This window comes from Trichoderma evansii, assembly GCF_050947405.1.
Source record: "Trichoderma evansii strain SZMC 28006 chromosome Unknown GGI43scaffold_17, whole genome shotgun sequence".
In the NCBI taxonomy this organism is placed as follows: Eukaryota; Fungi; Ascomycota; class Sordariomycetes; order Hypocreales; family Hypocreaceae; genus Trichoderma; species Trichoderma evansii.
Genome location: NW_028145189.1, coordinates 126,292 through 153,402, shown reverse-complemented (window position 1 = coordinate 153,402; position 27,111 = coordinate 126,292). Strand labels below are relative to the sequence as shown.

At 47.5% G+C, this 27,111-nt stretch overlaps 10 protein-coding genes across 10 annotated transcripts; 5 read left to right on the top strand and 5 right to left on the bottom strand.

The window, feature by feature from the left end:
• Window positions 1–501: 501 nt before the first annotated feature.
• Window positions 502–1,450, bottom strand: GGI43DRAFT_385883 (uncharacterized protein; the record flags this gene model as incomplete). Its single annotated transcript, XM_083203720.1, has 2 exons — window positions 502–780; window positions 1,211–1,450. The coding sequence occupies 2 exons, from the start codon at window positions 1,448–1,450 to the stop codon at window positions 502–504; spliced, it is 519 nt and encodes a 172-aa protein (XP_083058262.1).
• Window positions 1,451–3,894: 2,444 nt separating this feature from the next.
• On the bottom strand, window positions 3,895–5,781 carry GGI43DRAFT_385882 (tyrosyl-DNA phosphodiesterase; the record flags this gene model as incomplete). The annotated part of the gene is made up of 3 exons (XM_083203719.1): window positions 3,895–4,346; window positions 4,501–5,269; window positions 5,416–5,781. The coding sequence occupies 3 exons, from the start codon at window positions 5,779–5,781 to the stop codon at window positions 3,895–3,897; spliced, it is 1,587 nt and encodes a 528-aa protein (XP_083058261.1).
• Window positions 5,782–6,354: 573 nt separating this feature from the next.
• On the top strand, window positions 6,355–8,935 carry GGI43DRAFT_113797 (uncharacterized protein). The gene is made up of 3 exons (XM_083198953.1): window positions 6,355–6,686; window positions 6,763–8,242; window positions 8,326–8,935. Exons 1-3 carry the CDS (start codon window positions 6,481–6,483, stop codon window positions 8,668–8,670), a joined length of 2,031 nt encoding a protein of 676 aa, XP_083058260.1. The 5' UTR covers window positions 6,355–6,480; the 3' UTR covers window positions 8,671–8,935.
• A 4-nt stretch (window positions 8,936–8,939) lies between these two features.
• GGI43DRAFT_113839 (uncharacterized protein) lies at window positions 8,940–12,808 on the bottom strand. Its single transcript, XM_083198954.1, has 9 exons — window positions 12,110–12,808; window positions 11,869–12,053; window positions 11,532–11,793; window positions 11,446–11,469; window positions 11,273–11,392; window positions 11,117–11,216; window positions 10,708–11,061; window positions 10,550–10,652; window positions 8,940–10,489 (listed from the first exon to the last, which is right to left on the bottom strand). The coding sequence occupies exons 1-9, from the start codon at window positions 12,318–12,320 to the stop codon at window positions 9,200–9,202; spliced, it is 2,649 nt and encodes an 882-aa protein (XP_083058259.1). The 5' UTR covers window positions 12,321–12,808; the 3' UTR covers window positions 8,940–9,199.
• A 1,951-nt stretch (window positions 12,809–14,759) lies between these two features.
• On the top strand, window positions 14,760–16,540 carry GGI43DRAFT_410808 (acyl-CoA N-acyltransferase). The gene is made up of 3 exons (XM_083206659.1): window positions 14,760–15,121; window positions 15,284–15,914; window positions 16,027–16,540. The coding sequence occupies exons 2-3, from the start codon at window positions 15,498–15,500 to the stop codon at window positions 16,171–16,173; spliced, it is 564 nt and encodes a 187-aa protein (XP_083058258.1). The 5' UTR covers window positions 14,760–15,121; window positions 15,284–15,497; the 3' UTR covers window positions 16,174–16,540.
• A 63-nt stretch (window positions 16,541–16,603) lies between these two features.
• Window positions 16,604–18,766, top strand: GGI43DRAFT_113782 (T2 family ribonuclease). The gene is made up of 6 exons (XM_083198952.1): window positions 16,604–17,325; window positions 17,392–17,474; window positions 17,549–17,642; window positions 17,701–17,740; window positions 17,815–18,052; window positions 18,114–18,766. Exons 1-6 carry the CDS (start codon window positions 17,229–17,231, stop codon window positions 18,528–18,530), a joined length of 969 nt encoding a protein of 322 aa, XP_083058257.1. The 5' UTR covers window positions 16,604–17,228; the 3' UTR covers window positions 18,531–18,766.
• On the bottom strand, window positions 18,676–20,344 carry GGI43DRAFT_113750 (Sec63 complex subunit SEC62). Its single transcript, XM_083198951.1, has 3 exons — window positions 19,672–20,344; window positions 19,051–19,601; window positions 18,676–18,990 (listed from the first exon to the last, which is right to left on the bottom strand). The coding sequence occupies exons 1-3, from the start codon at window positions 20,123–20,125 to the stop codon at window positions 18,802–18,804; spliced, it is 1,194 nt and encodes a 397-aa protein (XP_083058256.1). The 5' UTR covers window positions 20,126–20,344; the 3' UTR covers window positions 18,676–18,801.
• A 110-nt stretch (window positions 20,345–20,454) lies between these two features.
• On the top strand, window positions 20,455–21,227 carry GGI43DRAFT_410794 (mediator complex, subunit Med21). Its single transcript, XM_083206658.1, has 3 exons — window positions 20,455–20,579; window positions 20,646–20,757; window positions 20,816–21,227. The coding sequence occupies exons 1-3, from the start codon at window positions 20,538–20,540 to the stop codon at window positions 21,073–21,075; spliced, it is 414 nt and encodes a 137-aa protein (XP_083058255.1). The 5' UTR covers window positions 20,455–20,537; the 3' UTR covers window positions 21,076–21,227.
• A 136-nt stretch (window positions 21,228–21,363) lies between these two features.
• On the bottom strand, window positions 21,364–22,268 carry GGI43DRAFT_385875 (Haloacid dehalogenase-like hydrolase-domain-containing protein; the record flags this gene model as incomplete). The annotated part of the gene is made up of 4 exons (XM_083203718.1): window positions 21,364–21,539; window positions 21,620–22,081; window positions 22,142–22,170; window positions 22,222–22,268. The coding sequence occupies 4 exons, from the start codon at window positions 22,266–22,268 to the stop codon at window positions 21,364–21,366; spliced, it is 714 nt and encodes a 237-aa protein (XP_083058254.1).
• Window positions 22,269–23,350: 1,082 nt separating this feature from the next.
• GGI43DRAFT_113689 (uncharacterized protein) lies at window positions 23,351–26,965 on the top strand. The gene has a single exon (XM_083198949.1). The coding sequence runs from the start codon at window positions 23,734–23,736 to the stop codon at window positions 26,347–26,349; it is 2,616 nt and encodes an 871-aa protein (XP_083058253.1). The 5' UTR covers window positions 23,351–23,733; the 3' UTR covers window positions 26,350–26,965.
• The last annotated feature ends 146 nt before the right edge of the window (window positions 26,966–27,111 follow it).

The following is a 27,111-nucleotide window of genomic DNA, read 5'->3' as shown; positions in this document are numbered from 1 at the left end:
TCTTGGAGGACATCAAGACGAGTGACTACCCAGTAGTCATCTTTCTCTCCACGTCTTTGCTAAGGGAATGACGTTCTGAGTCACAGAAATTGATTTCTTGTGAAGCAGCGCTTAACGGAGTATTAGAGGCGGGAGTGATGCTTTGTCCACTTAGTTGATACCAATGATATTTTTGTTTTATAGATACCCCTGTGGAGAGAAAAGTAATGCCCCTTTTCTAAAGAAACAGTTACAACTGCAAACATGCATGTGGAATTCTTCGAAAAGGTATTCTTGTCACCGCATTTGACTCTCCAGAAATACGGTAGAGCACAGATATCATGAATACTACCTACGCTCTCTAATGAGCAGTCTGGCGATATACATACCGCGCAATACATTAGCAATAAATTATCATAGGCTTGCTTAATAAGAATACCAGTAAATAAAACAACTAGTTAGCTCCTATAGCAATATAAACATTATAGATTGACACTCTGGACAAAATGCCGTCTCAAATGGTCAACGCCTTTGGGTGTTCGAGTTTTCATATCGTTCGATGACTGCGCGTACCTTTGCAAGATACTCGCGCTTGTCTTGGCATTCCTTTTCTTTCACCAGAAGAACCTCCTCCTCATCGCGGTAGTGCCTTTGCAGCTCTAAGATCATATCTTGGCTCTGTACTGTGCCACCATGTGATCTTGCTGTATCCACTGCTGCGGGGAGACCGTCTTCATGCATGGATGGGCTCGCAATGTCATCAGACCTAGAGATGGCCATAGATGGAGTATTTGCCGTGCTCTGACTTGATGATGTTGGTGGCGCCCGACCCTTACATGAATTATTTCCATGTATTTGCAACTTATCACGCCTTTTGAATCCATGACCTTTCTCGGATTTCTTACAGCCCAAGTTGGGACAGAGAAATTCTTCTACAACTTCGGCATGCTTTTCGTTCCTATGACGTCTCAGGCTATCTGACCTGGAAAATGTCTCGCCGCAATCCGGGCATTTGAATAGGCCTCGTTTAGTACGCCTACTGATTCTGTCACTTATTAGCTATCAATGACTGGCAAATAAGATATAATGATCCCAACCTATTTGTTGAGTTGGAGTTGTCTGTTGTTTGGTTTTTAAAATTTATATTTATTTGAGATTGGTGGTGAGGTTCAGATGCAGGGCATGAAACAGTGCTTGAAAGATTATCAGGAGTAGATCGATTGGTACCTACAATTTCGCTTCGACCAGATGCCGCCGCAAACAAAGGAGTTGCAATCGGCGAAACCGCAAGAATGTTACTAAGGGCAGCTGCTTCGGCCTGAGTCGCCTGATAGATAGCCCCCCAGTCAAAGTTAGTAGGCCAGAAATCCCAGGGAGATGTCGACAACGCAGTGTCATAAGGTAAGGTTGTAGAAGGCAAGTTTATGCCAGTATCATTTCCTAAACCGTCGTCTTTCTCACGGTCAGCCATGAGATATAGGGTCAGTGATTTGAACCACACACACCTTGCTGATTCGATAATGGCTTCTGCTGGTCAGGAGATATAAAAAGTTCTCCTTCAGATGCTTTGTTAAATTCAGATTCGGAATAAAACATCCAACATACGCCCCATAACACCACCAATGCTGGCCAAATTGTCCATGGCATTGTTGTGCAGAGGTGTCTTATGTTATTTGGAAACTCGTTAAAAAGGTAGAAAAATATCAAGGCATAAATAAGAAGCTGAGAGTAAACGCGCTGTAATCGTTCGAAAAGCTCATCGGAAACCACCTCAAACCTTTTGAGCCACTCCAGAATCTCATCTCGAAGCATATCCAATGGTATATCAGCATTATATAATAAAGCCATTGCAGACAATATCATATCAAAAATATTCCCTATGTGCTCCATGCTGTAGCGTATATTATATTTCCAAGATTTGAGGAACTTTTGTATTTCATTTCGTCGGACAGTTCTTTGGATAGTTTTAGGTATATACCCTGTATTAGACTGTTACAAGTGGCTCTTGATTGACAGGGCGCGTTTCGGATGGCCTGGCTCAATGTGATATCTCATCCCAGAGCTCTGAGTAGAGATGGACACACCCTGTTTGAAAGAGGATTGGGATTGGCAGTTTTGATATTCGCAATTTGCAGAGCTCTGGTCATTTGTAAATGAAATATTTCTGTCTTCCTGCCGAGAACTTGGTGACGTCATTGGTTCGCAAAAAGATTTCAGTCTTATTGTATGTTCGACAAAGCTAGAGCGTATTTCGTTCAGCTCAGTATGAGGATTACTGAAATTCTTCTTGCTGGTGAAACCATCTGAGACGGGCACAATCCTCTCTTTCAGTAGGGTACGGCTGGGCAGAGGCCCATCCATGCGAAAGCAGCACTCCTGCCCCGCCCAGCCGCTATAATCAGTAAGGTGTTCGTATAACATGGTCAAGTGTAAAGGTAGCCGCCTAATGAGAGAAGCTGTATATATGAACTAGAATATGTTTTAGTGGAATTGGCAAGATATAGTCTGGCAGTCAGAAATGTAAATCCCGAGGCTCAAGTATGCTGTTCCGCAGTATAAGTTGTACCGAGTGTACGACTGTGTTGCCCTTGGTATAGGCTAATTGGAAGCAAGATTCGCCTTGAAAATCTGTATGAGGGTCAGATGTGATAGTATACCTTGTGAGTATATATAAGTAAGGAATAATTTATTAAAGAAGATCAATTATTAGCTGTGGTTAAATGTAAGTAGAACCTCAATTCTGGAGAGATCTGAAGTTGGGATTATAGATGAAAATTGGACGGCTTATATGGATTTTGGGGGACATATTCTCGGGGTGTAAGCGGGGTGGTGGTTGCCTGCAGGGTGGTGGCTGGACTTCATAAAGGGTGGCGGAATTAAAACAAGGGGTGGGAGGCGATTACGATGCGTAAAAACGCAGCCTTCCACAAAATATGAGGGCGGATTCGCCCTTTTAGGGCCTTTTTGTGATTAAACTTGGAATTGGCCCTGTGATGTTGTGTCAGTAGTCGGCCCTCTTGACATAGGGTGATAATGCCAGTGGTGGGTTATGAGATTCAAAACATGTCGCCCTTATTCTTCACCCGCAATATGAAATCTACTCTTATCGGGGGTGGCACCTGAGTGGTGTTTGGTGGTCGCTATTTTCCTCTTAAAATGGATGAAGATATGCTCATGATAAATAGAAATCATCGTCCTTAACGCTATAGATTGCATTCAATCCCCTCTATTATAGTTCACAGACGTTATGAACAAGAAATAGCTAAAGCCACCATAATAATCTGCAGTATCCTTAATATTTTACAACGGCTCAAGCAACACTGATGGATAAGACTCAGGGACTCTCTCAACGATCTTGTTTGACATCTGTGAAAAGGTATCCATGTATTTTTCTATTCTGTTTCTTTCTCATTGCTTCGCCCTTTCCTTGAGCTATTATTGTGAAAATCACCATTCGGTCCTAATAAACCATTGGTTATATGCATCTCTCCTTGTCGAATCACAGCATTGTATACGCATTAGCTAACATCCTCTCTTAGCCGCACCACTGAACAGCGTGAGCGTCAAGCGCTCTCCCTCAATCGTGTTGAAAGTTACATGCCAGACAGTGTAAACGCTCGTCTTTTATTCAGCGAGCCGGCGCCACTCGGAAACATCTCGAGTCGTGAAGCCAGCTTAAGAGCCAACGTCGAAAGGCTGACTGGCATCATTGCAGAAAGGGAGAAGGCTCAGAATGAAGCTGTAGGAAATAAGGGCCATAATTAATAGCTTATTACACTATCATACAGAGACTTTATATAAGATTTTGCGAAGCTAATTAATTCATGCAACGCACCTGACAGTTCTTGTATCGATGATTCGCTTTCACTTACACGGCAGTATTCCCTTAAGCTCCAGTCTCAGTCCCCACTCAGCTTAAGCATTACTATTAGCATCGCTGCTTGGGTATGTCCACATAAAGCCCTTCCAATCGGGCTCAGAGTGGGCCGCAGTTGCAGCCCAAGGCACCTCGTGCTTCCCGTAGGCCTGTAGAGGCATGCTGTAAGGTATACGGAGGCCCAAGATGGGTCTTTGTGCTTGTGAAAATAGCGACATATCCTCAGTATCTGACTGGAACGAGCTTACCATGACCCCATCTTCACAGAGCAAGCCCGGCCACACCAGCACACCAACTTCCCAGGAAGCGATCCGAACTTCCCCGGTAGTGGGCTTCAGGGACCCGCCCCATGCTTGCTTCGACATGTTTGCCGATGTTAGCATTGCCCAGTCAATTGTGTTGTTCTGGTTAAACCGAATGTGTGTTTTGACGTGTGGGGCAGCACGATTTCGCCCACTATCGCCGCGGATAGGTGCCTCTGCGAGAAGCTCTATCCATAGTGTCAGATCAAGCTTAGAAAATGTATTAGAAACTCGGGCATATGACTGCACAGCTCATCACGCTCTTTAGTTTGGAAATTGGAAATTGACGTGGTAATGGAAAAGAAATACATCAAACAGAAATAAACCATTGTCACTACTCACCTGCACCATCTTTACTATCATTGGCCCAGTGATGCAGCATTGGTTGGAGATAGTGCAGCTGTCGAATGTGCTGCGCCGATTGGATCTTGGTATGAATGGAATTACCCGAGGCGTATCCGTCCAGTGAATTCCGGATCTCGTCTGCTGTAGGAAACACAACCTTGAAGCTAGGCCTCTTCGCATGCGGTGTGAGAGATGTAGCCAGTGAATCAAACAGAGTGCGCTGCAACCAATCATCCTTAGCACCAAGTGTCGCAATGGAGGATATTTGGACGACGACCTCTGACTCTCCAGCTTCAACAGGTACGCCTTGTAAACACTTTTTCAGTCCAGCCCAACCCCAAGCAGGTCTAGAAGCATCGCGACAGTCATGCTTCCCTGGAACGCTGGCAATGAATACTGCCCGTATGCTGGAAAAGTCAAAGTTGACGAGATGATCTGCCAATGGCTTACAGGTGACTCTATAGGAATCATACTGCATCAAATATGATAATAAATCCGCCTTGAACCTCAAACCGCTGCCAACGGGAAGCGCTTGACTGTACTGGGGTAAGATATCTGGCTCCGATAATAACGGGAGTTTTGGAGATTTCCACACTGCATTGGTCATGTTGGTCCAGTCCTTCGGGATCATGTTTGCTGTGTGAATAATGACTTGGGCCGTACTGTCAGAGCGAAACAATATCATCATTTTGGAATGATGTGTCCCAAACATTTCGGGCATGGGTGCGCAATGTAAATGAACGTTGGGATACTGGGCTGCGTCATCCTATATCATTTCAAAAATGGAAAATAATGATATCAGTCACAATTCAACTTAAAAGTACATAGTTTGTAAAAGTGACAAGTGAGAGGAATAGAGACTGAGCGAGGAATGGATATGTGATTACAACAGCAAAGAAAGATTTGGCCTACCGAAAGAACAATTCGACTCAAGTCGCTTCTCTTCCAGAATCCATGAACTACATGGAGCTTGACCAAGTGTTTAATGTTTTCATCAAACGAATTCATGACGAAGGAGATGTCGTGCAGAAAGTTGAATTGCCAGCACTCGCGGATCAGAGGATCGCCGAGAAGGTCGTGGAGTGAAACAGTGTCTTTGTTTACTTCATCTGGGAGATCTCGAATTCGAGTGAGCTGCCATGGTGATTTTTGTATATCCACTTGACGGATTTTCTTGCGCGGTGGACTGATGGGTCGTGAAAGAGATTCTAGAGCTCCAAACCTATCGCTTTCACTGCCCTCATCAGCATTTCTTGAACGCTTGCGAGCGTAGTCCATGATCATAGGGTAAGGCTGCCAGATTCGACAAGGGTTCGAGCTGCTTATTATTCGACGACAGGAGGAGATAATCGGGCTAGGCTTGATTAAATGAAGATTACGGGACATAAAAAAGAAAATTAGAAACAATTGCTGTAGCTGCCAATGCCAATTACCTTCAGTCTATTATTTTGTAGAAGTGGTGTTTTCAGCTCCCTACCTTACTTCACGGCAAGAGGTACTGCAGCATAAAGTACAAGCACTTTGTATGTTTCTACCCATCTTAGAATCCCGGCAGGCAGCCACAGGCTAGTTCCAAATCCGGGCAGTCAAGCCACACCACTCGCCTCACCGTGCTGTGGCGCTAATTTTGTTGCAAACGCAACCACTTCGTCTCGTCTCAGGCTCCGTATTTCCAATCTCCCTTTTAACGTGTAAGAGGCAATCATCACCATCGTGGGCTCGCATTTCAGCACGCAGCCTCCATCTGGTCTCAATCGCCAATCCACGGGCTCTCCAGGCATCGCTGGGGCTGCTCCGTCACCATCAGCAATTGTCAATCTTGGCGACAATCCATTCTCGCGGATGGATCGACTTACCTTCATTTGATATCCCCATCATCGCGTTATCTAGCCAACTAGCTGCGCCCGAATCTGCGCCCGCCTTGCATATATTTCTTCGTCACCAGCGCCTTGAAGGCTGCTTTGTATTTAGCCCACCATGCGGCTGACATCTTTTACCCTGCTCTCTGGCCTTGCTGCCTTTGGGCTGTTTGGATCCTCTGTAGCCGCCGACGAGGAGGATTCAAAGGCTCCGAAAGAGACCTATTTCGACTCTCTTCCAGTCCCTCCTTTGATGGAGCTGACTCCTAAAAACTTTGAAGAGGTTGCAAACAAAACAAAATGGCTATTTGTGAAGCATTATAGGTATATTGTCCCCTCCCCCTCCTTCGCGCATCGCTGCCAGCCAGGAGTTGGACTTGCCTGCTAACCTGCCCCCTAGCCCCTTTTGCCACCACTGCCTGGCGTACGCCCCGACTTTCCAGACTACATACGAATTCTACTACACTTCCAAGCCCGAAGAAGCTGGTGAGACGGACTTCACCAAGTTCTATGACTTCAAATTCGCCTCTATCAACTGCATTGCTTATAGCGATCTTTGTGTTCAACATGACATCAAATTATACCCCACCACAACCCTCTATGAAGAGGGCAAAATGGTCAGAAGCGAGACTGGTGGTCAGAATATTACCTTCCTCTCTAGCATTATCGAAGAAACTTTGGAGAAGTCGAAGCCTGGTAGCCGACCCAAAATTCTCGATCTACCCAAAGCAGGGGATAAGAAACGCCCAGCAGTCGATCCGAAACGAGCGAAAGAGGTTGAGACTGGAAAGGAGACTGGCAAGGCACCCAAGAAGCCAGTCGCTACGCCAAATGAAGAGGGATCGTCGGTAGCCTTGACAGCTGAGAATTTCCAGCGTCTGGTTACAATGACCCAAGACCCCTGGTTCATCAAGTTTTATGCTCCTTGGTGCCCTCACTGTCAGGACATGGCTCCTACCTGGGAACAGCTGGCTAAGACCATGAAGGGCAAGTTGAATATTGGAGAAGTTAACTGTGACAAGGAGTCACATTTGTGCAAGGATGTTGGTGCTCGAGCATACCCCACAATTCTCTTTTTCAAGGGTGGTGAGCGTTCTGAATACGAGGGGCTTCGAGGTCTGGGTGACTTCATTCAGTATGCTGAAAAGGCCGTCGATCTCGCCAGTGGAGTTCCTGATGTCGACCTTGCGTCTTTCAAGGCCATGGAGCAGAAAGAGGATGTCATCTTTGTCTACTTTTATGATCATGCCACCACCTCAGAAGACTTCCAAGCTATCGAGAGACTGCCCCTCAGCCTTATCGGGCATGCCAAGCTTGTCAAGACCAAGGACCCCGCCATGTATGATCGCTTCAAGATCACTACCTGGCCACGGTTTATGGTCTCGAGAGAAGGACGCCCCACCTACTACCCCCCTCTCACTCCCAACGCTATGAGAGATACAAATCAAGTGTTGGACTGGATGAGATCCGTCTGGCTTCCTCTTGTTCCTGAACTATTGGTGACAAACGCCCGCCAGATTATGGATCACAAGATTGTTGTGCTGGGTGTCTTGAACCGAGACGACCAGGAATCTTTCCAGGGTGCTCTCCGAGAGATGAAGAGTGCAGCAAACGAGTGGATGGACAGACAGATCCAAGAATTCCAGCTGGAGAGGAAGAAGCTACGAGATGCCAAGCAAATGAGAATTGAAGAAGCTGAGGATCGAGACGACCAGCGTGCCCTGCGAGCTGCCAAGGCCATCCATGTTGATATGAACAACTCTGGACGGAGGGAAGTTGCTTTTGCCTGGGTTGACGGCGTTGCCTGGCAGCGCTGGATTCGCACCACCTATGGCATTGACGTCAAAGATGGAGAAAGAATTATTATCAATGACCAAGATGTAAGCCCACCCTCTTTTTTAACTGCTTTTGTTTCCCCCTCTTGCGTTGAAACACAACTGATTACTAATAAAAAATTGTGTAGAACCGAAAGTACTGGGACAACACCGTGACTGGCAACTACATTCTTGTCAGCCGCACATCTATCCTCGAGACCCTCGACAAGGTCGTTTACACCCCACAGGCCCTGAAGCCTAAGCTTACCATCTCTCCATTTGAAAAGGTGTTCTTTGACATTCGCCTCTCTTTCACTGATCACCCTTACCTGTCCCTTGGTTGCGTGGTTGGAATTGCCTTTGGTATCTTCTCTTGGCTGCGTGGCCGCTCTCGTCGTGGCCGTGGCCACTTCCGCCTGGAGGATTCCATTAGCATTAGGGACTTCAAGGAGGGGTTCCTTGGTGGTTCTAACGGCAACACCAAGGCTGACTGAGAGTGCCATGCGAAAAAAAATTAGCAAAATTAATAAGAGTGCATCTTTCTCTATTTCGGAGTTTTTTTTTGGGGAGCGGTAACTGGGTTCGGCTAAAGGATCAAAGAGGAGGGCGCGTACGCATGGAGCTTTTGAGGAATCTTTTGACAGAGGGCTCTGAGGAAAGCTATGCTAGCCATTTAATGGACGAAATCAAAGAGGAGCTACTAACCCTGACGGGTTGAAATGTGGTCGACGGCTGGCTTAAGACTCTGATAGTAAGATACCCAAAGCCCTGCCGCGATTCATTTGGCCTCTTATAGGCAACGGAGCTCATGGGGAGATGGACATTTCATGTCTCTCTGCGTGTTATTGGTTGGTTGTTCTTGCATATGCTATTTTTACATGTCATTGTAACTACTAGGTGTCTCGTGTTCAAATCTGTTGTTACTGCATAATATTGTAAATGATTTGCCAAATGTCTATGCAGCTATCACACTCTATCTAGCGACTTTAAAGATGTCTTGCCAAGTGAAACAATTTTTTTCCCTTATGTGTAGAGCTCATCAGTCAGGCCGTTGAGCGTCAGGCCCTCCTTGGCAATCTCTTCGACTTCAATCAAAAACTGGAGAGGCATCTGGATGAGGTTGCCACGGATGCGGCTGAGCCATTCCTTCAGCTCTCGCACGCCACCAGGGAATTCCTCGCGAACAACGTGTCCGTAAGGGACTTTGCCGTGGTTTTTGTCGTCGTCCTCCTTGTTCTCCTTGGCACTGGGGATAGTAAAGTACTTGGAGAAGAACTGATCGTAATCGTCCCAGTTGCGAACTTTGTCGTCGGGAACAGGGTGGAACGCCCGGCTAAACACTTCGGTGTTGGTGGCGGCTGTATCTTCCCACAGCTGCAGGAAGCCAGGGCTCAGGGGATCCTCCACGAGCCGGTCGGCAGATGAGCCCCAGTCGTAGTCGTTGGGAGCGTCAGTTACCGGCAGCCAGTTTCGGTTTGGCTGGTCCCATTTCTGATCAGGGAGCAAACCGAGATGCTTGCGGAAGATTTGTCTTCGGAGAGAAGTGGCAAATTCGCTTGCTGCGTACTGCTCGCCGTTCATGTAGGACTCAACGGAGTGAGGGCCCTCGATCACGACTGCAATCTCAGAGTCGTGGGTTCCGAGCTGCGAGCGATCGTTCAAGTTGGCAGAGCCACAGATAACGAGACGGTCATCGGCAATGAGGAGCTTGGTGTGGATGTAGAGCTGCTCGCTGACAAAGGCGTCGAATTCATCTTGGGGTTCGCCATCCCATGGAATATCGGCAATGTTGGGGCCGTGTTTCATGTAGGCGGCACTCACGGTATCCAGAGTGTCATCCTTGACAGACTGAGCCTGGCGCTGGTATCTATCATAGTATTGAGAATCCTCGTTGTCCTGGCCATAACGCTCTTCGTTGACATAGTCGTCGTGATATCGTCGTGCGTCTTCATACCTGACGCCGGAGCGGGATTCCACCTGTCGCATGGTGCGGGATATATTGATCCGATCATAGTTTCGAAGGTTGTAGAAGCCAATGTAGTCCCTGGGATTTTGAATGCCGGCGGCAACGAGCTTTTGGATAATGGAATGTCCACCTCTGCTGATGGAGTTGTACTGGTATTCCATAATGGCCCTTGTTCCAAGAGCCTCCTTCGACTTCAGGTCTCCCGCAAAAGCTGGGACAGAGGGCATGACCACCCAGACCTTGAAGGGCTGACCTTCTTCATACGCTCGGACAATGCGGTCAACAATGGCCGCGCCGATCTTGTTGGAGACTGGGCGCTGTTCATCACCTGTGGCTGTGATGAAGAACTGGTTGAGCCTTGTTAATATTCATCTCACGTTCTTTGTGATCGTTGTTTGTTTACTCACCTGATTTTCGATATACACAAAGTGCCTAGCATTCGTTATGGCACTTATATAAGCGTTTGCGATCGAATGCTCCGTTGGGTGGCCGGATGACCACTTGGTACAACTAAAATGAGGCTTAGCAGTCATCACCTTTACAAGTGTCAGCCAGTTCTGCTTACCTTCGTGTAAGCTGAATGCGAGTAGCGCCTGAGCCCCCGCGCGCGTGAGCCCTCCTGTCATCGTGCTCATATCCATCAGAGCGATATTCTCGCTGGCCTTCTCGCTGGCCGTCTTGCTGGCTGTGTCGATGGCCTTCTGTGAGACCAAGGTTTCCCATTTCCTCAGACAAGTGTTCGGCGAAGCGATGGAGCAGGCCATGGCTCCGCCCTTCGCCCTCCTGCCGCTCATGTTCTACTCGTCCAGATTCCTGTTGTTCATATCTTTGGTGCGATGGACGGTGGCCTCCGCCCAGGGTGAGCCTTTCATACTTTCCAGGGTCCTTATCATTGTACTTTGCGTTGAATATGTAATTCCTAGCTCTGTTAATCGAAGTCAAAACAATGAAGCCTAGGATGTTATCTCTCGTACCATCTGTCAACAAAGTGGGAAACAAGATCAGACACAATTGGGCCATTCAAAGAGAGGGCCACATCTGACCAGCCCATTCTAGAGCTCTTGGTTCGATCCACTACATAAGCTATTAGTTCTTGGAACTCTGATATGCGAAAATAAGGATGACCTCACATTTATTCTGATCCCAGTTGCCAACGTCAGCAAAGTCAAAAATTCGAGCGTTGTTGTAGTCTTGGCCTGGGAAGATGATGTTCTCCAAGTTTCCAGGATGAGCATCTGCAATGGGATGGGCTGAATGTATATGTTAGTTGAGGCTCTTTATAAGTTGCGATACAAGTACCTACAGTTGGTGTCCCATCGCCCGAAGCCTAAATATTTAATTAGCAAATGAGATACTCTTCAAATATTGAGAGACATAAGAGATGCATACACAGATCGAGGCCTCCCATGAATACAAGGTGATGATCAATGACACAGAGCTTTTCGTGGTGAGCCCAGTAGAGGACAACATCGTCTGCCGCGCCGTAAATCGCCTTGAGTGCGTCTTTGGATACGGTGGCCAAGTCAAAGTTGGTCAAGTTTTTGAATGAGTTGCCAATTTCTGAAGTCAGATCATATCCAGTAGGAACATGGTCAGGGTGTCGGAAAACTTTAATATTGGGGTGCAGCTTCTCAAGAGCATGTTTGGTGTGCTATACATGTTGCGAATGAGCCACGAGAGAACATTTCAAATGATGAAGGGAATGAGATATTTTTGAATTGCATACCGCAGAATCAAGAGTGAGGGCAGCCTCGACTTCCTTGTACACAATAACATTGATTTGGACTCCACGTTCGGCGGCAGCTTGAAGCATAGCATCAAGGCGATACTGCTCGTTACGAGAAGGGGGCCGACGAAGATACAGCTCAGGGCTCAGCCACCAATCGAGGATATATATACTCTCCTGGGCGCCTGTGGAAGAGATATGTCAACATCCATGAAATTGGCCTATAGCCAGTGGAACTCACGTTGAAGAGCTTCAGATACTGCCCAGAAGTAAGAGGCGCCATCAACGAACCACTTGATGTTGCCCGAAGAAGGGGCAGCAAAAGATTGAAACCGGTTGGCAGCGTGTTCAGGGTGAAGATCATCGCACTGATAGCCCGTGTGTGAGTGGGAATGCTTTTCAACGTTAGATTCGCCCTCAAAGAAGGCTTCAACTCTGTCGAGGAGACCCATGGTGCGGCTTTGCGGATTGCTATAGCCCGGCGAATCAGATACTGGCCAGAAAGACGTGGCTCACTCTAGGGAAAGGTTGCAGACGGGGCCAGCCGTAGTGATAAGCAAAATAGATAATAGCGAAGGAGGAAAAAAAAGAAGCTACGGAGCACAAGTGCTTTAAGTGGATTTGACAAATCTTGGATCACGAAAGGTGGCCAAGAGCATGTGTGTGATGGCACGAGGTTTACATAGCATATGATGAGAGCGATGAGGGGTGAGAGACCGCCTTGAATAGATGACAGCGGCCTAGCACGGAACTGTCAGAAATCAAAGGGGGTGCAACCTAGTCAAGTTGCGTGTTCGTCTGAGGACTGCATCGTATCACTGGTGGCCCAGAGCCTAAAGCCCCGTTTCTTATTGGGCTCAGTGGATCGAAGCACAATGCACGCACAGCCACTGGCCCTCAGTTTGTGAGTGTTTGTGCTGGTGGCAGGCGTTTCTAAAAGGAGGGCGCGGCATTAATAGAAACAAGCTGACTCTGTGCAGAGCAGATCGAAGGAAGAGCATTGGTTGGTGAGCTGATTGGCTGAGAGCCCAGAGAGAGTGGTCAATGCATCTAGACAGACAGAGCAATATGTTTCGAGGCAGAGCTGGTAAAGCTCCTTCGCAAGCTCAGCTGGAGCTCCGGCATTAGAACGAGTCAGATGTGCGGGGTTACACAATGGAGCAAGGGATCGATGATTTGCTCCATCCTTGGCTACCGTTGCTGATTAGCTGCTTCAACTGCATGAGCCAGGCCCAGAGTGGCCCAGGATGATCCAAGAGCGATAGTGCATCACTTTTGTACGGGTTACAGGATTTGGAGAATCGTGGACCCTGGACGAGGGGCAGCGAGGGGCACTGCGATCTTGATGACGAGAGAAGCGTACAGTACGGAAAACGGAGTAATCTGTGCGTGTATCTATAGCTTGGCTGGCTTATTTCAGCACTATTATCTAGCAGTACTTGGTTAGCTTGAGCTTTGAACAAACAACGCGATAAATGTGGACTGTATACATCACACTGTATTCTCACTCTGTTACTTTTTCTGCTGACTTTTGCACTCAATTTTTCTCCCTGAGAGGCGGAATGTATATGAACAAGATGTAGATGAGAATTGGAGTTGTAAAGAGGAGAAGTTGGAAACCTCAGGCTGGACAGCATCGCGTCATCACGTGCAACACAATTGACCGACCTCAGTTGGATTCATATGCCTGGTTGCGGTACTTACCTTTTATCTGTTAGCTATCAGTTCTCAAGATTTCAGGATTTTCCATGATTCGTTGTTATATGCTTTCTCAATGCTTAAATTAGCCATTAACGGTTATCACCAAGCAATAAATCTCAATTCAGAGGCTTAACAAAAGGACCTGCCGAGGCCAAATCCTTCCAATATCTGGATACAGCCAAACCTGAAATAAATATCAACAACTCACATGGCTACATTACATAAGGTCGCAGAGGCAATTGCAACTTATTAGACATGCTTGAGACGATTGAATAACTAAAATGAACAGAAAGTGTCAATTGAGGCCCTCTTTACCTCAAATATTTGTCGGCCCACCAGGGACTTACATGATATAAACTACCTAACAGTCGTATAGCCAGATTTTAGTAACAACGAAGGAAAGTATTTCTGGGTTATCAAGCATAATATAATTTCAAGCACCTAAAATAAACAGTAGGCTTTTAGAATATCAGGCCCAAAGACTGTTTAACCCTCATCAGCCGCATGCTGCGAAGGAAAGAGGTATCGGCTGCTTTGTTGACGATGAACGCCGATAAAGGATTTACACCTGAATCCAAATTGTCATTTATGATCTCATTGAAGAAATTCAAAGAATGCTGAGTGTTTGGCGGAGTGAACAACGTTGAAGTAACTTTTTTTTTTTTTTTTTTTTTTTTTTTGGGGAGGCTCTGCGGAAGATGAGTGTGTAGTGGAAGTTATGGCTAGCACTGAGTGGGAGGATATAAGTGCTTGGCTGTGCTTTGCTTAAAGCTGGACGCTAAGATCGAGCCATTCTCGGAGCGAAGACAAGTTTTTATATCAATTAATTAAATAGCTGTTAATACAGGACTCGTATGCCTATAGAATGAGTTGGCAGAATGTTGACTAAAGTGAAAGGAGAGAAAGAGGGATAATGCATGTATGAGACTTTTATAGATCATTGCAGAAGCATAAGCGAATTCAATGCGGCGAATTCTGTTTCTTTGAAAGAAAGTGACTGTCAGTCTCTGCGTGATTTAATTTATAACGCAAGGAATTTTATGCCACGCCTATTTTTTGCACCTGGTGGTAAATAAACCCGGTCAAGCAAAAGAACATGAGTTTGATGCTGGTATAAATCAGATGACACCTCGGATGAAGTTGGACAGACGTGTAAAAGACCGTTATAGCGGCTGTCAGGCTCTAGGCCCCTTAAGGCGACAGGCATTAGCGCGCCCTCAGGCCTCCCATTATGGGACCTCGGCGCTGCAGAGGTTCGCTAATTAGCCTCAAGCTAGGTACCATCCCATGTAAGGTACAGGCACGATGACGATGCTGCTGTGCACTGAAAATTCTCACTTGCCGGGGCTCGTAAATATTATTGCCTCCATCAAGCAGAATACCGGGGACGCGTCAAATCGCTCATAGACTGGTACGAGCTTGAGAGATATTTATCGTTATATTATAATACTCCAAGACAACATTTGTCATCCCGTTTGTTACTACTGCGCTTCATGGACCTATATCTCTCAGTTCAAACACAAACAGTTGAGAACTGTGACATCAGCGTTAGGTAGGTTCGCCTGATTTTCTCTGATATTTATATCCATGTTTATTCCTCCTTTGCTCTGATTTCTTCTCTTCAGAAAAAACATGTGAAAAGGAGAACTTTCCAGTTAATAATATGTAATCTTTGTGTTTCACTGCATGAGTTTAAAGTTGACAAGATTGCTAGGAAAACTTTTTTTCTCTTTTAACCTTTTTCACCGCCATACTTCTGCAGGGCGTTGAGTCTCATATCTGTCAGCTTCAGAAAAAAACATACCTGTTTGCGTGTTCATCCTCCACTGGGACGTCGAGCACTTATATTGCTCACGCCCGTATATATTCGTCTTTTCATAATACTGCTTTTTCTTTAAACTTCATATTCGGCACATCAGTTCTTCAAGATGTCTACTACCTCTAACATCGTTATACCCTTTAACGTCTCAGTGCACTCTCATCTCGTTCCTTACCTCGCAGCCCTTCATGCTTCATGCATCACACATGATCACACAATCGCTACGTTTCTGCTACCGCTGTCGCACGAGAAGCTGCTAGCTTGGTGGAAAGAACGCATTGGGGAGACAAATGACGACAAGAGGGTGATGCTGCTTCTGGTGAACGATCTGGATCCAAACGTCCCCATCAGAGGCCCAGAGATTAAGGGGGTCGTCATGTTATGGATGCCATATTCAGAGACGGGCTCATTTCGAGGCACTGTAGAAAACCTCCTCGTGCATAAAACTCATCGAGGCAAAGGCGGCGCAAAGGCGCTGATGAGCGCGATAGAGGCGGAAGCTTTGAATCGTGGTCGGACGTTACTGGTAGGTCGCATTAGCTATATTTTCCTCATACTACTTCATCGCCATTTCCCCATGATGAGGTTACAGCATATGATAGAGATGAGAACATGGTACTAACGTGTCTTATTATTAGCTGCTTGACACTGAGAGCGGCAGCCAGGCAGAAGCAGTTTTCAAGTCACTCGGATACACTGAGCTTGGAAAGGTCCCAGGATATGGCATGAGCCCGGCAGGAGGTTTAAAAGATGGCACATTCTTCTACAAGACGCTTCAGCTATGACGAGACGACTGTGGCGCCAGCCAACGTTTGACGGAAGAAATCATTTTAGCGAATGAGTTGTAATAGTAATGAATGAGACAAGCTTGGCGTTCTTTGATACAGATTTGGCAAGTTCAGCGAATAGCAAGCGTCCAAGGTCGCATTTACGATGCCACGTGGGTGTAAGAATCTATGTAACCACATATTATAGGCTAATGCGAGATTAACCTGGAGCTGGTCGATAAGATATTGGGTCTGGCAACAGCTGAGATTCTCATCCTATTTTAGACATTCGGTGAGAGAAAGGAGGAAGGCTGACTTTCGTCTTTAGAGGAATCGAATAAGTCAACAAAGTTTTAGGAATGTTGTTTTTAAGCTTGAATTATTTTTAACTTGGTATAAACCGTCCATCATTAATAGCTTGAACAACGACAGAATCGTATTGATAGAGCATTGATCTGTGTGATTCAGCTAAAAAATCACAAACAGCCATCAATTCACCTTAGCACTATTACATGTAACTGTCCAACTAGTATTCTAACCTGCAAAAGAGCGAGGCACCGATAGAGAGACAATCTTGCACATGCTCTTTTAGTAGTGCATCAAGCTATCAAAAGTTCCGAGAAAAAAAAAAGTCCTCCATCGGAGCACGCCGTCTTTCAATTAATCCCTGTCCACGCATACATAGAATCGCTCCCATTCGCTCAGCTCCAACCCATTCGCCGCTCTTCGCCTTCTCAACTGGGGTCTCGGCACCGTGCCTTGTAGACAAGAACAGGCTTTGCTCAATAAGGAATGTCCAAAAGGGTATTTGGAAGTGATTTCTCTTTTTCGTTTCCCCGACGGACAAGGATGGCGGTGTGGGACGGCGTCAATTGTCGGCATAGTAGCTACAAGCATCATGTAGAATCTGGAGAAGTGCATTCCTCCAAGGGAGCGCCTACATATATAAAGCCATGGGTGCGACTGAGCCGCAGACGCTGATCTTCTTTTCCTTCTTTCTCCTCTTGTCTGCCTCTTATTAGTCCAGATCGTAGTTCTAGGATTGGCCAATCGACATTCCACAGCTCGCGACCATGCATCGCAACACTATCGCCGTGCTTGCTAGCGCCCAGCTTGCTGCTGCTGGTCTCTATCCCGGAATCACAGCCGACAACCACACTTGTGTATTGGGTATGTGTTCACGGTTCCAATTGCCAAATACTTCATTGTTATTATTCTGAAGCTGACCGTCCATAGAGGATCCTGTGTTGTCTTGCTCCAAGAACGCTGTCCCTGACAAGGTGGACACTTGCTGCGTCGAGACCTTTGGAGGATTAGTGGTGCGTATTCAATTACACCCCAAGATTGATGCTGCGAGGCAGTTGTTAAGAATGTTAATTGACCGAAATTGCAGCTCCAAACCCAGTTCTGGGACACTCAATCCGGCTTCGAAAGTCAAGGACAAAAATATCCTCCCAACACTTGGACCATCCACGGTCTCTGGCCTGGTATGATAAGCTACCTTTTCCTCCATCGTATAGCTTCAGGAACTGACAGCCTGCCTAGATTTTTGCAATGGAAGCTACACTCAGTACTGCGACCTAAGGCATGCTCTTCCAGATCTTTCTTTAGACCAAAAATCTTTATTGGTACAAGTATTAATCGTCGTCTTCATTATAGCCGCCAATTTGACCCTCACCCTGCTCCCAACACAACCGATGGCACTCCCCACGGAACTCCCGTCCCTCCCTACAAGGGCCCCTCAATCGAGACCTTTTTCGAGCCATACGGCAAGATGGATCTCCTCGCTTACATGAAGAAGTACTGGATCAACCAGGGCGCACCAAACTGGGAGCTCTGGGCACACGAGTTCTCCAAGCACGCCACCTGCTACTCTACCTTTCAAAAGGAGTGCTACGTAAGACTCATCTTATAACTTCATTTATATCCGCCCTCTAGCTCACAATAGCATCATACAGGGACCCAAGGCCAGCGAATACGATGACCTCTTCCAGTTCTTCGAGACCGTCATCTCCTACTATAAGACCCTCCCCACCTGGCGCTGGCTCTCCAACTCCAACATCCACCCTTCCAACAGAACCTCTTACTCTCTTTCCCATATCCAATCCGCGCTGACCCACAGCTATGGTGTCGTTCCTTACATCGGCTGCGGCGGTCCCAAGTACAACGAGACCAAGGCCGGCAAGGGATCTCATGACAACGGCGGCACTCAGCTTAACGAGGTGTGGTACTATTACCACGTCTATGGCGCTCCTCAGCGAAACCAGGCCCTGCGAGTGCCCGCTGATATTGCCGGCGGCTCGCTGTCAAGCTGTGCCAAGACACCAGGTGCCATCTGGTATTATGAGCGTGCTCCGGGCAGTGAGACGAAATAGAATAGGATTGGAGGCATGAAAAATAAGGAGCATAAGATGCTGAATGAAATGATGAAAAAATAACCCTGTCCATAGATAAATCGTACAAACGCCAGCTCCATACTAGAGCGTCATGAAATAAACTCTAATGTGCCAATGAAACCCCTTTTTGCTATTTCTTCCAACTTCCCTCTCACACCGCGAGCAGCTATCCATAAAATAGAGCTCCAATACACGCTCCCCAATTGGGGCGACCCACCTAGCTCTTTTCTTACAAATACATTTCCTCCCTTTACTCATCGTCCGCCAATTCCTCCACCCTGGGGGCCTCATACGGCTTTTGCTGCTGGGGAGCGACATCGATTTGTGTATCGGTGCCTGTTGTCGTTGCAGCAGTCGGTGCGATTTGTCCAGTAGCCGCGGCCATGACAGAGTTAGTTGCAACAGCCTTGGACTTCTTCTTCTTCTTTGGCTTCTCAGTCTAAGGATTTGGTTAGATGCTGCTATTCGTAGTTATCAGGATGAGAAGAGGGTAGCTTACCTCATGCCAAGCCCAAACTGGTCGGAAACTGTCCATGAAAGAAACGTCTTCCCAGAGGTTGGGGTACAGCCAGAGACCAGGAGACGCAACAAAGTATGTGATGCAGAACAGGATGACACGGAAAATAGCCATAGCGAAGAAGAGACCAAGAAGACCAAGCATGCCCCAGCTCAAGTAGTAAACGCCTTGTCGCAGCACCAATGGCCAGAGGGGGTATAGCACAACGATGAAGATGATGACCAGAGCCAGGGCGGCATACAGCTGACGCTTGATCTGGCTACCTTCCCAAAGCCATACGTAGTACATGTCCTCCCTGGCCTCTTGCTGCTGCTCTATTCTGACGTTCCACTGGCCCTTAACGCGCTTGGGCTTCTTGCCGTTGGGGCCGGGCTGTATGTCGAGCTTGGAGACTCTCAGTGCAAGCATGCTGAGGGGCAGCAGCTTAAAGGTGTTCTCTAGAGACGCCCGATCGGTGATTTCTGGCAGCAGAGGATTCTTCTTTCGAGCCTTTTCATAAGCAGGAGACTGCAGCGCTCGCAGTGCACGCTTGACTGTGGATTCGGTTAGTTATATCCAAGTATACATTTGTACAAGTCAAAGAACAAAAGTCTGATTACATACCCTTGAACATGTCTTTGCGCTCGCCGTTCAGAATCGAGGTACGTGGCTTCAAGTCCTGGCTGCGCAAGAACTTGGCAACGGCCAGTCCCTTTGGGTTCGGCGGGCCTGGAGTAATGGGCTGAGGCTGTCCCTGTTGAGGCTGGCCCTGCTGCGGGTGAGGGTGAGGGTGCGGGTGAGGGTGGTTGTGGCCCTCATGTCCTCCTCCTTGCTGCTGTGCTTGTTGCTGCGCGGCGGCTTGTTGCATCGCGCGCATGCGCGCCATCTGCTGCTGCTTGATGTGCTCGATAAATTGAGGCACAGACATGCCAGCCTTCTGGGCATCTTCGGCAATCCTCTGTTGAATCTGCTGGATCTGCTCGGGAGTAGGCGGCTGTCCCATGAAACCTGGGCCAGGCATGGGCATTCCCATGGGCATTGCGCCTGGAGGCGGCCCTTGCGGCGGCGGCGCAGCCATAGCTATTCGTTGTCGTGGCGGATATTAGAAAATAAAAGAAGATAGGGCAGGAACTCGATTCGTTGGGGCAAACGAGCGTAGGTGAGGAGAAAAAAAAATTAAAAAATTGGAGTGAAAGACGCACAACCGCAAAGTTGTCGAACGGGCCTCTACGCTGTATTATAAAGTGGCATCTTGAAGTCACTGGCGCTGCCAACTGGACAGATAGCAATGTGTTCACTTTCATCTGACTGGTTCCGCCGGATCGTTTATTCCCCGATTTCCGGCTTTTCTCCAGTGCTGATGCACCGTTAACTTGCACAGTTTCCCGCACAGTATGTTTAGTATGGATTCACTATATCGCATCGCATCGCATTGCATCGCGTAGCTACCAGGCAATTATTATCTGCAGCTTTTAATCCAATTATACAGAATGGGGGACCGACTCACGCAGCTGCAAGATGCAGTTGACCAGGTATAATCAATTCCCAATAGTGATGCACATTGCGAGCTCTGTTTACTAACGGTAAATCACCTCCAGTTTGCTCAGCAGCTCGTTGCTGCTGTGCACTTTGTTCACGTCCACCACGATCTCCAGACGCTAGGTCCGAAAGACAAGATCCGCGAACCCAAGGAGCAAGTGCCAAGAGAAGGTGCGAAATACACGTAATGGTAGCTCAGGCGATCATGTCGCTAATGATTTTGCTGTAGTGGACGCACTGCCTCCCCAAGACTTTCGAGCCGGCATGGTTGAGCTATCGCGCGACCTGATTGTCAAGGAGCAACAAATCGAAGTGCTCATCTCCACGCTACCCGGACTTGATAACAGCCAGCAAGATCAGGAGCGGCATATCAAGGATCTCGAGGAAGATCTGAAGACGGCCAAGACGCAGCGGGTGGAAGCGCTGAAAGAGAGAGACAACATCCTAACCGAGCTTGACGCAATCATCCGCACCTTACGACGGCCATAAGCTATACGTGCTTCTATTTGGCATGCGTAACAGCTCGCCAACCTGCTTTATTTGCATAGCGAGGCGTTTGGGTTATCTAATTGAATTTCGACCGTCATCTTTGAAAGATCACAGCATAGATTTGGGAAATATACTAATAATGCGGATTGGAATATTTTTTTCTTCGCTAATTATAAGGTATCTATATGTATTGAATACGTCTCTATATGGCTATCAAAGAAGTTTCTAGTAATTGTAGGGTGTACTGTGCACAGATCACCAAGTCTAAATAGACATTCCTCAAGTTCTTCAAGCTTCAGCGGAAGTGCTCTTGAAAAACTGGGGATAGATTTGTCGCAGCTCGCGTAGGTGACGGATCTGATACTGCGACGCTTGAATCTTGGGAACGGGGATATCTTCCTCCACCAAGTGCGCTGCCGTCCAGCCCATCTTCGCAGCAGCAGCGCAATTAGCGTGGCTATCGTCTACATACAGAGTCAGTAACTTTCATTCTCCTCGGCTTTGAACAACAGTGGGAGGTCTAAAGAAATATAAATAAACTTACCAACGAAAAAGCAATCTTCTACTTGGTCCACTCCGGCGTGCCTCATGGCCTTTTTATACATCTCTTCGCTGGGCTTACAGATTAAGGGCATTTCGGCGTAATCGCAAAATGTGAGGCCTTCAAACTGATCTTCGATGCCGAGCAGTTTCACGACTCGTCTGCCGTGATTAACGTAGGCATTGGTGAGAAGCCACACCCTGACCTTGCTCCTGTCGATATCCTCGAGCAGCTGGCGCAGTTCTGGGTTGGGCTTGATGATGCCCTCTAAGGGCAGAGCGTCGTCAACCTTGGCGTTGTACTCTAGGGGGTCAATCTGGTGGTGACGGACCAGGCCTTCAATAGCCAGTCCATAGTTCTTGTAGTACTCCTGGTGAAGTTTGACAGCATCGTCCCAAGGTAGGCTGAGATGCTCTTCGAAGTACTTGTCAATCAGCTCAGCCATGAGATCTTGTACTTTGGTGCCTAAAGCCTGGTTAGAATATGGGTTGAATCACGAGTCATGAGGCGCCGTTTGATTCATACTCCTTGAGTAGAGACAGTTATCAATGTCACTTGAATATTGTTAGCATGAATTCATTTTTTTTTATAAATAATTAACTCACAAGAAGAGTACCGGTTTACCGGCCTTGGTGCCATTGGGGACAGTCATTGTGAGAGGTAAAGGATTGGGAAGTCGGTGGAGTCCTCGTAATGCTATACCAAGAGATGGCTGCGGTCGAAAGCCAATATATCTCTTGATAAGTGTCTGGCGAAGATTATTTGGGGATTGAAGAGTTAATGAGATGGGAAACCTGTATAAGCGCATGCGGTCAAGGGCGTGATGAATAAAGAAGCAGATATTTATCTGCCAAGTATGATGACTCCTACACCGGCATGTACTAAAGTGGTGCTAATTGTTACTAGCTGCTAACAATTCTGCAACTACACTAACTTCAGTGGCGGAGGTCGCCGAGAAAAGGCTGCGTGTCTCAACTGCTGAACAACTCTTCATAGGCAAGAAAATGAGTTGAACAATCAAGGATATCTCCAATATTAAGTCATTATAGCAAGCTAATATGACCAGCAATAATTCTAACTTCCTATCTCAGTAAACTATCAATATCTACTCTGTACCGTGGTGAAGATGACCACATGTATACAGTATAGCGGAGCATCGCCTTTTCGCTTAGTCATTGAAAGAGATCGGCTTTAGAATCGAAAAAGTGAGGCCCATTGGAAAAGTGAGGCCCATTGACTGAAATAAGGCCGAGATACAGAGTACACACAAGAGAAGTATTCAAGTCGCCGGCATTTTACAACATAAGCCCGTATGACCGAAATCTTCCGCCGCTTGAACGTCTATTTATATATGGAAGCTGGGGGAGTGATATCCCCGCTGACAGATGGAGTACAGTATACTAGCAATAAACACTGATACGCCGTAAGATGTTTCCCATTTAAAAGATTACTCTTCAAAGGCAAATACATGTCAAATCATATCGGAACACGTCATACTGCGCCGTATCATCTCATGTCTATTGGCTAAGTCTTGTTTCACTTGGGTAACTCTAGAATACCGTGCTGTGAACTCCACATGTTTCTTTCTACAAGTGGGTGTGTGGCATTCACTGATGTTATTCATAGATCATCTCTTATTCGTATCTGTAATTTCACACATAAAAATACTCTCTCACTCTCATTCATGTACAGGAAAATTATTAAGGTTATAAACTGTGTTATGGTGATTCAATAAGAGAATGAGAGCTGCAAGATATAAAGTGCAGCGCCACTAACCAGCACCTACAAGGGTACACATACCCACTTTTCTAAATTCTGCCCAACTAGCCCTGTCACCGCCCAAATTTATTTAGTTAAAGTTGCCTCAAATAGCCTCCTGACCTAGCTTCGATGCTATCGCTGCTACTCCAGACATCAGCACATATCGATCACCCACTATGAGCGGTGCATCGTGGAAGCAACCGCTGATTGTTTCTTCTGCCAAGACGCTTCTGTAGCTTCTACAAAGAGCCATTTCTCCAGCGACACGCGCAACGCTTTTTTCCCTTCGCGTATCTCTCCGCCCACTGTTGACGCGGCATTCCCGTCAATGCTAACCCAGAAAGCCATCATTTGCCATGAATCCTAGAGAAAGCGGCCTGGCCGTTTCCATCCAGGCAAATGCCTCTGCACCATTCCAGCTAACAGAGAAAGAAGCAAGAGAGATTGCAGAGTACGAAAAGATACTGCGATTTCGCGATGCCATCCTCTCTGGAGAGCACCCAACCATCAAGATTCAAGGGAACGTAGCTCTCTCGTCCAATGCCATCCCCAGCGATACGAGAGCGCCATCAGAACCCGGTGAAGTAGACACAAGGCCACACGCCCCAAAGTCGTCTTTTGCAAGTACCCAGAATCAGAACCCTTCTTTGCCACCGCATCTAGCGAATGCGGGTGCTAAGCCAACTGATTCTAAACACCCAAGACCATTTGGGGCTGGGGCTGGGACCGGGACGACGCAGATCAATCCCATTTTTCTTGAAAAATCTGACGAACTTGTTAGGGCTGAAATCCAGCTGCAGAGACAAAGGCTTGAACGTTCCCTAAGAGAAGAACTTGAGAACCATCGAAACGCGAGGCACGCAGAGCCCGTCGTCGAGTTTGATCTATCTGATGTGCTCGCCAAGGCTCTGACTCTTGTTCAGGCCTCTGCTACACCTTTTGCGGCCAATAGAGGCTTGACTGCTAATTCTGCAAGTGATTCTTTCGACGATAGAACATACTACTCTTCACAGCATGAAACGCCTGAATCTAACCTAACTTCACGTGTGCGCCGCTCGACTGATGAGGGGATGATGGTGGTTGACGGCCGCAGGAACTCTCCATCAAGGCCTCGTGAAAGCATGAACACTGGTAGCCATGTGGCAGCTACTGTGAGAGACTACCCTGCCGCAGGTCCTCCATCTCAACCCTCGTACCAGGCTCCTGCCCCAATGGCGAACGCTGCTATTAGTAGGCCAGAAAAGCAACAGGTTCCCGGCCTCCATCATTTGCATGTCGATAGTGGCCTGCCAGTTACCCATGCCCCAGCTATTGCTGCCATCACCACTGGTACAGAGGCCAACCGGACAGCAGAAACAGGCCGTCAGGGTCCTGAAAACTGCGTACCTCAGTTTAACCAGAACCAACCTGGGCAGCCACTCCCCCCCTTGATTCGAAATCATGACTTGATACCTGTTGCTCCTCAGCCGGCAAAAATTGCACCCTTGACTGTAGTCAACGTGCAAACCCCTATCGCCGAATCAGCCTTCTCCGCATCTCTAGCTGCTCCAGCGCAACCGCAGGTGGCAGCTCTTAGGAATGAGGCTCCTGCTGCTGCTGCTGTCTCCGACAGCTCTTCTCAGGGTACGAAAGACGCGGACCAGAGAAGAAAGAAGAAGAAGAGAAAGGTCGAACGGCAAGTGCTAGAGGCTGAGGCCAGCCCTCGTATCAAAGTTGAGCCTCGTTCACAATCACCCGTGACAGCTCCAGCGTACTCCAGACCCAGCAAACGACAGAGACAGTCTCAAGGACATGCTAATGAATCTGAACGATCTGAGCTGAGATATACCCAGCCTCCCTCGAATACTTCCTATGAGCGGCAGCCATCACAGGTATATCGAGGCGAGCGAGCTCCCGTAACTTACCAGGCTCCTGAGCCTAGGCGAATTGTTCTTCGCCATGCTCCGGGCACAGAATCAGCTACTGCTCTCAACTATGACAGAGATTTCATCGATGATCGTCATGTATCTGGCGAGGGCTTCATACGCCCGCCTCCTTCAGGCGAACACTACGTACGCCGGGACTACGCACGTGAGACGGAGGCTTTGGATAGAGTAAGGCATGGCACGATTGTTAGAGAGCCATACGTCATCTCGGAAGGCCCATATCGAGAACCCGCGCGCGTCTACCATGAGCCTCTTGAAGCACCACGCGCGAGCGTACGCCCAGAGGGTGAGTCTTTTATAGTTCCTCCCCGGCCACCAACACGGGTTATGGTAGATTCATACGGACGAGAGTACATCGAGCCTGCCATTCCCTCTGCTCGGCAATCTGTTGCCCCCTTGCCCCGATCTGGAGAACCAGAGGTAATTTATGAGCGACTACCCGCCCAGTCCTTGTCTGGCCACCCTGGGGCTGGAGTGCCATACAACGAGCGCGATGTGGTGTACGCCAGACCTCTGTCAGTTTACGATCCCGTCAATAGAGTATATGTATCACAGCCACCCGAGTATCCTTACGACCATAGGGATGGTCAGTATCGTGAACATCAGTTACAGCAAAGAGGCTATATTCAACTTGCGGGACCGCATGATCGCAGGATCGTCGAGGAGCGGCCGATAGAGTATGCCTCACGAGCAGTTGGCTACCAGCCATCCGATCGGGTGCGGCTCGAGCCTACTGCCCAACCGTATTATCGCATGCACAGTACACACCCCGAGGCTGGCGGCAGAGATCCTGCGTCTGCTTCAACTCTCCGCTATGACAGTCGCCGCGCGGATGGCCCTCAGCCATATATCAGAGAATATGTTGGCAGCCCTATGCAGCGACCTCCGACTGTTCACAGAGAATACAGCGTGCGGCCCTCTGACCGATACCAGGGGCCTCCAGCACCTACAAGGGGATCCAATGAGATTGCCTTTATTGAACAACCTCGTGCAGCAACACGGGAAATTGTGTATGTGGATGACGTCAGAAGAGAAGTTTATCGGTAAAGAGCGGCCACAGAACCGACTCTTTTTTATTTGTTGCGTTTGTATAAGATCTTGTATGACTACGTTTTCGGAAAAGGCATCTGGCACATGGCAAAATGGAATAAGGGATAAGGGTATCTGGTATCTGGCATCTGGCTCAAAAATGCCACTGGTATAAAAAGGATATAGGGGACTGAATTTCAAAAACATTGAAGGCAAACAGTGGCATATCTATGACCCATACTGAGGCTGCAAATGTACAAATACTTGAGCATTTACTCTTGAGTTATAATGAAGCTATCAAGGCATCGAAAACATGGAGGAGTTCATAGATAAACATTGCTATATCATGAAGTATGCTCCAAAAATATCGAATTCACGGCATTGCGCCATAAACTACCTAGTTTAGCAAACTGAGGCGTCTACATTTATGCAAGACATAGCCCAATGGGTATACGAAAGCAGCATTTGGTCAGCATCCACAACTATCACTTATCATGTTTTTTTTTTGAATTCACCCGGCTTTCTTTAGACAAGTTACAAGCTTTTTTTCTCTCTCATATAATGATTTAGTGTGGCGATCTTATAGGCAACTGCCCCTGACTTAGAATAGAAGTCGCCGTGTTTTTGTTTAGCAAGACAGGTGGGTGGCTTTGCGTGACATTGAGAAACAGAGGCGAGTCAGGGATCTGGGACATTGAATCTCGGGCGGCAGAGGTAGCAATACTTTTGTGTGGCTATCACGAGCTAAGACATGCCCTCTAGATTCACGCAAACACGCGG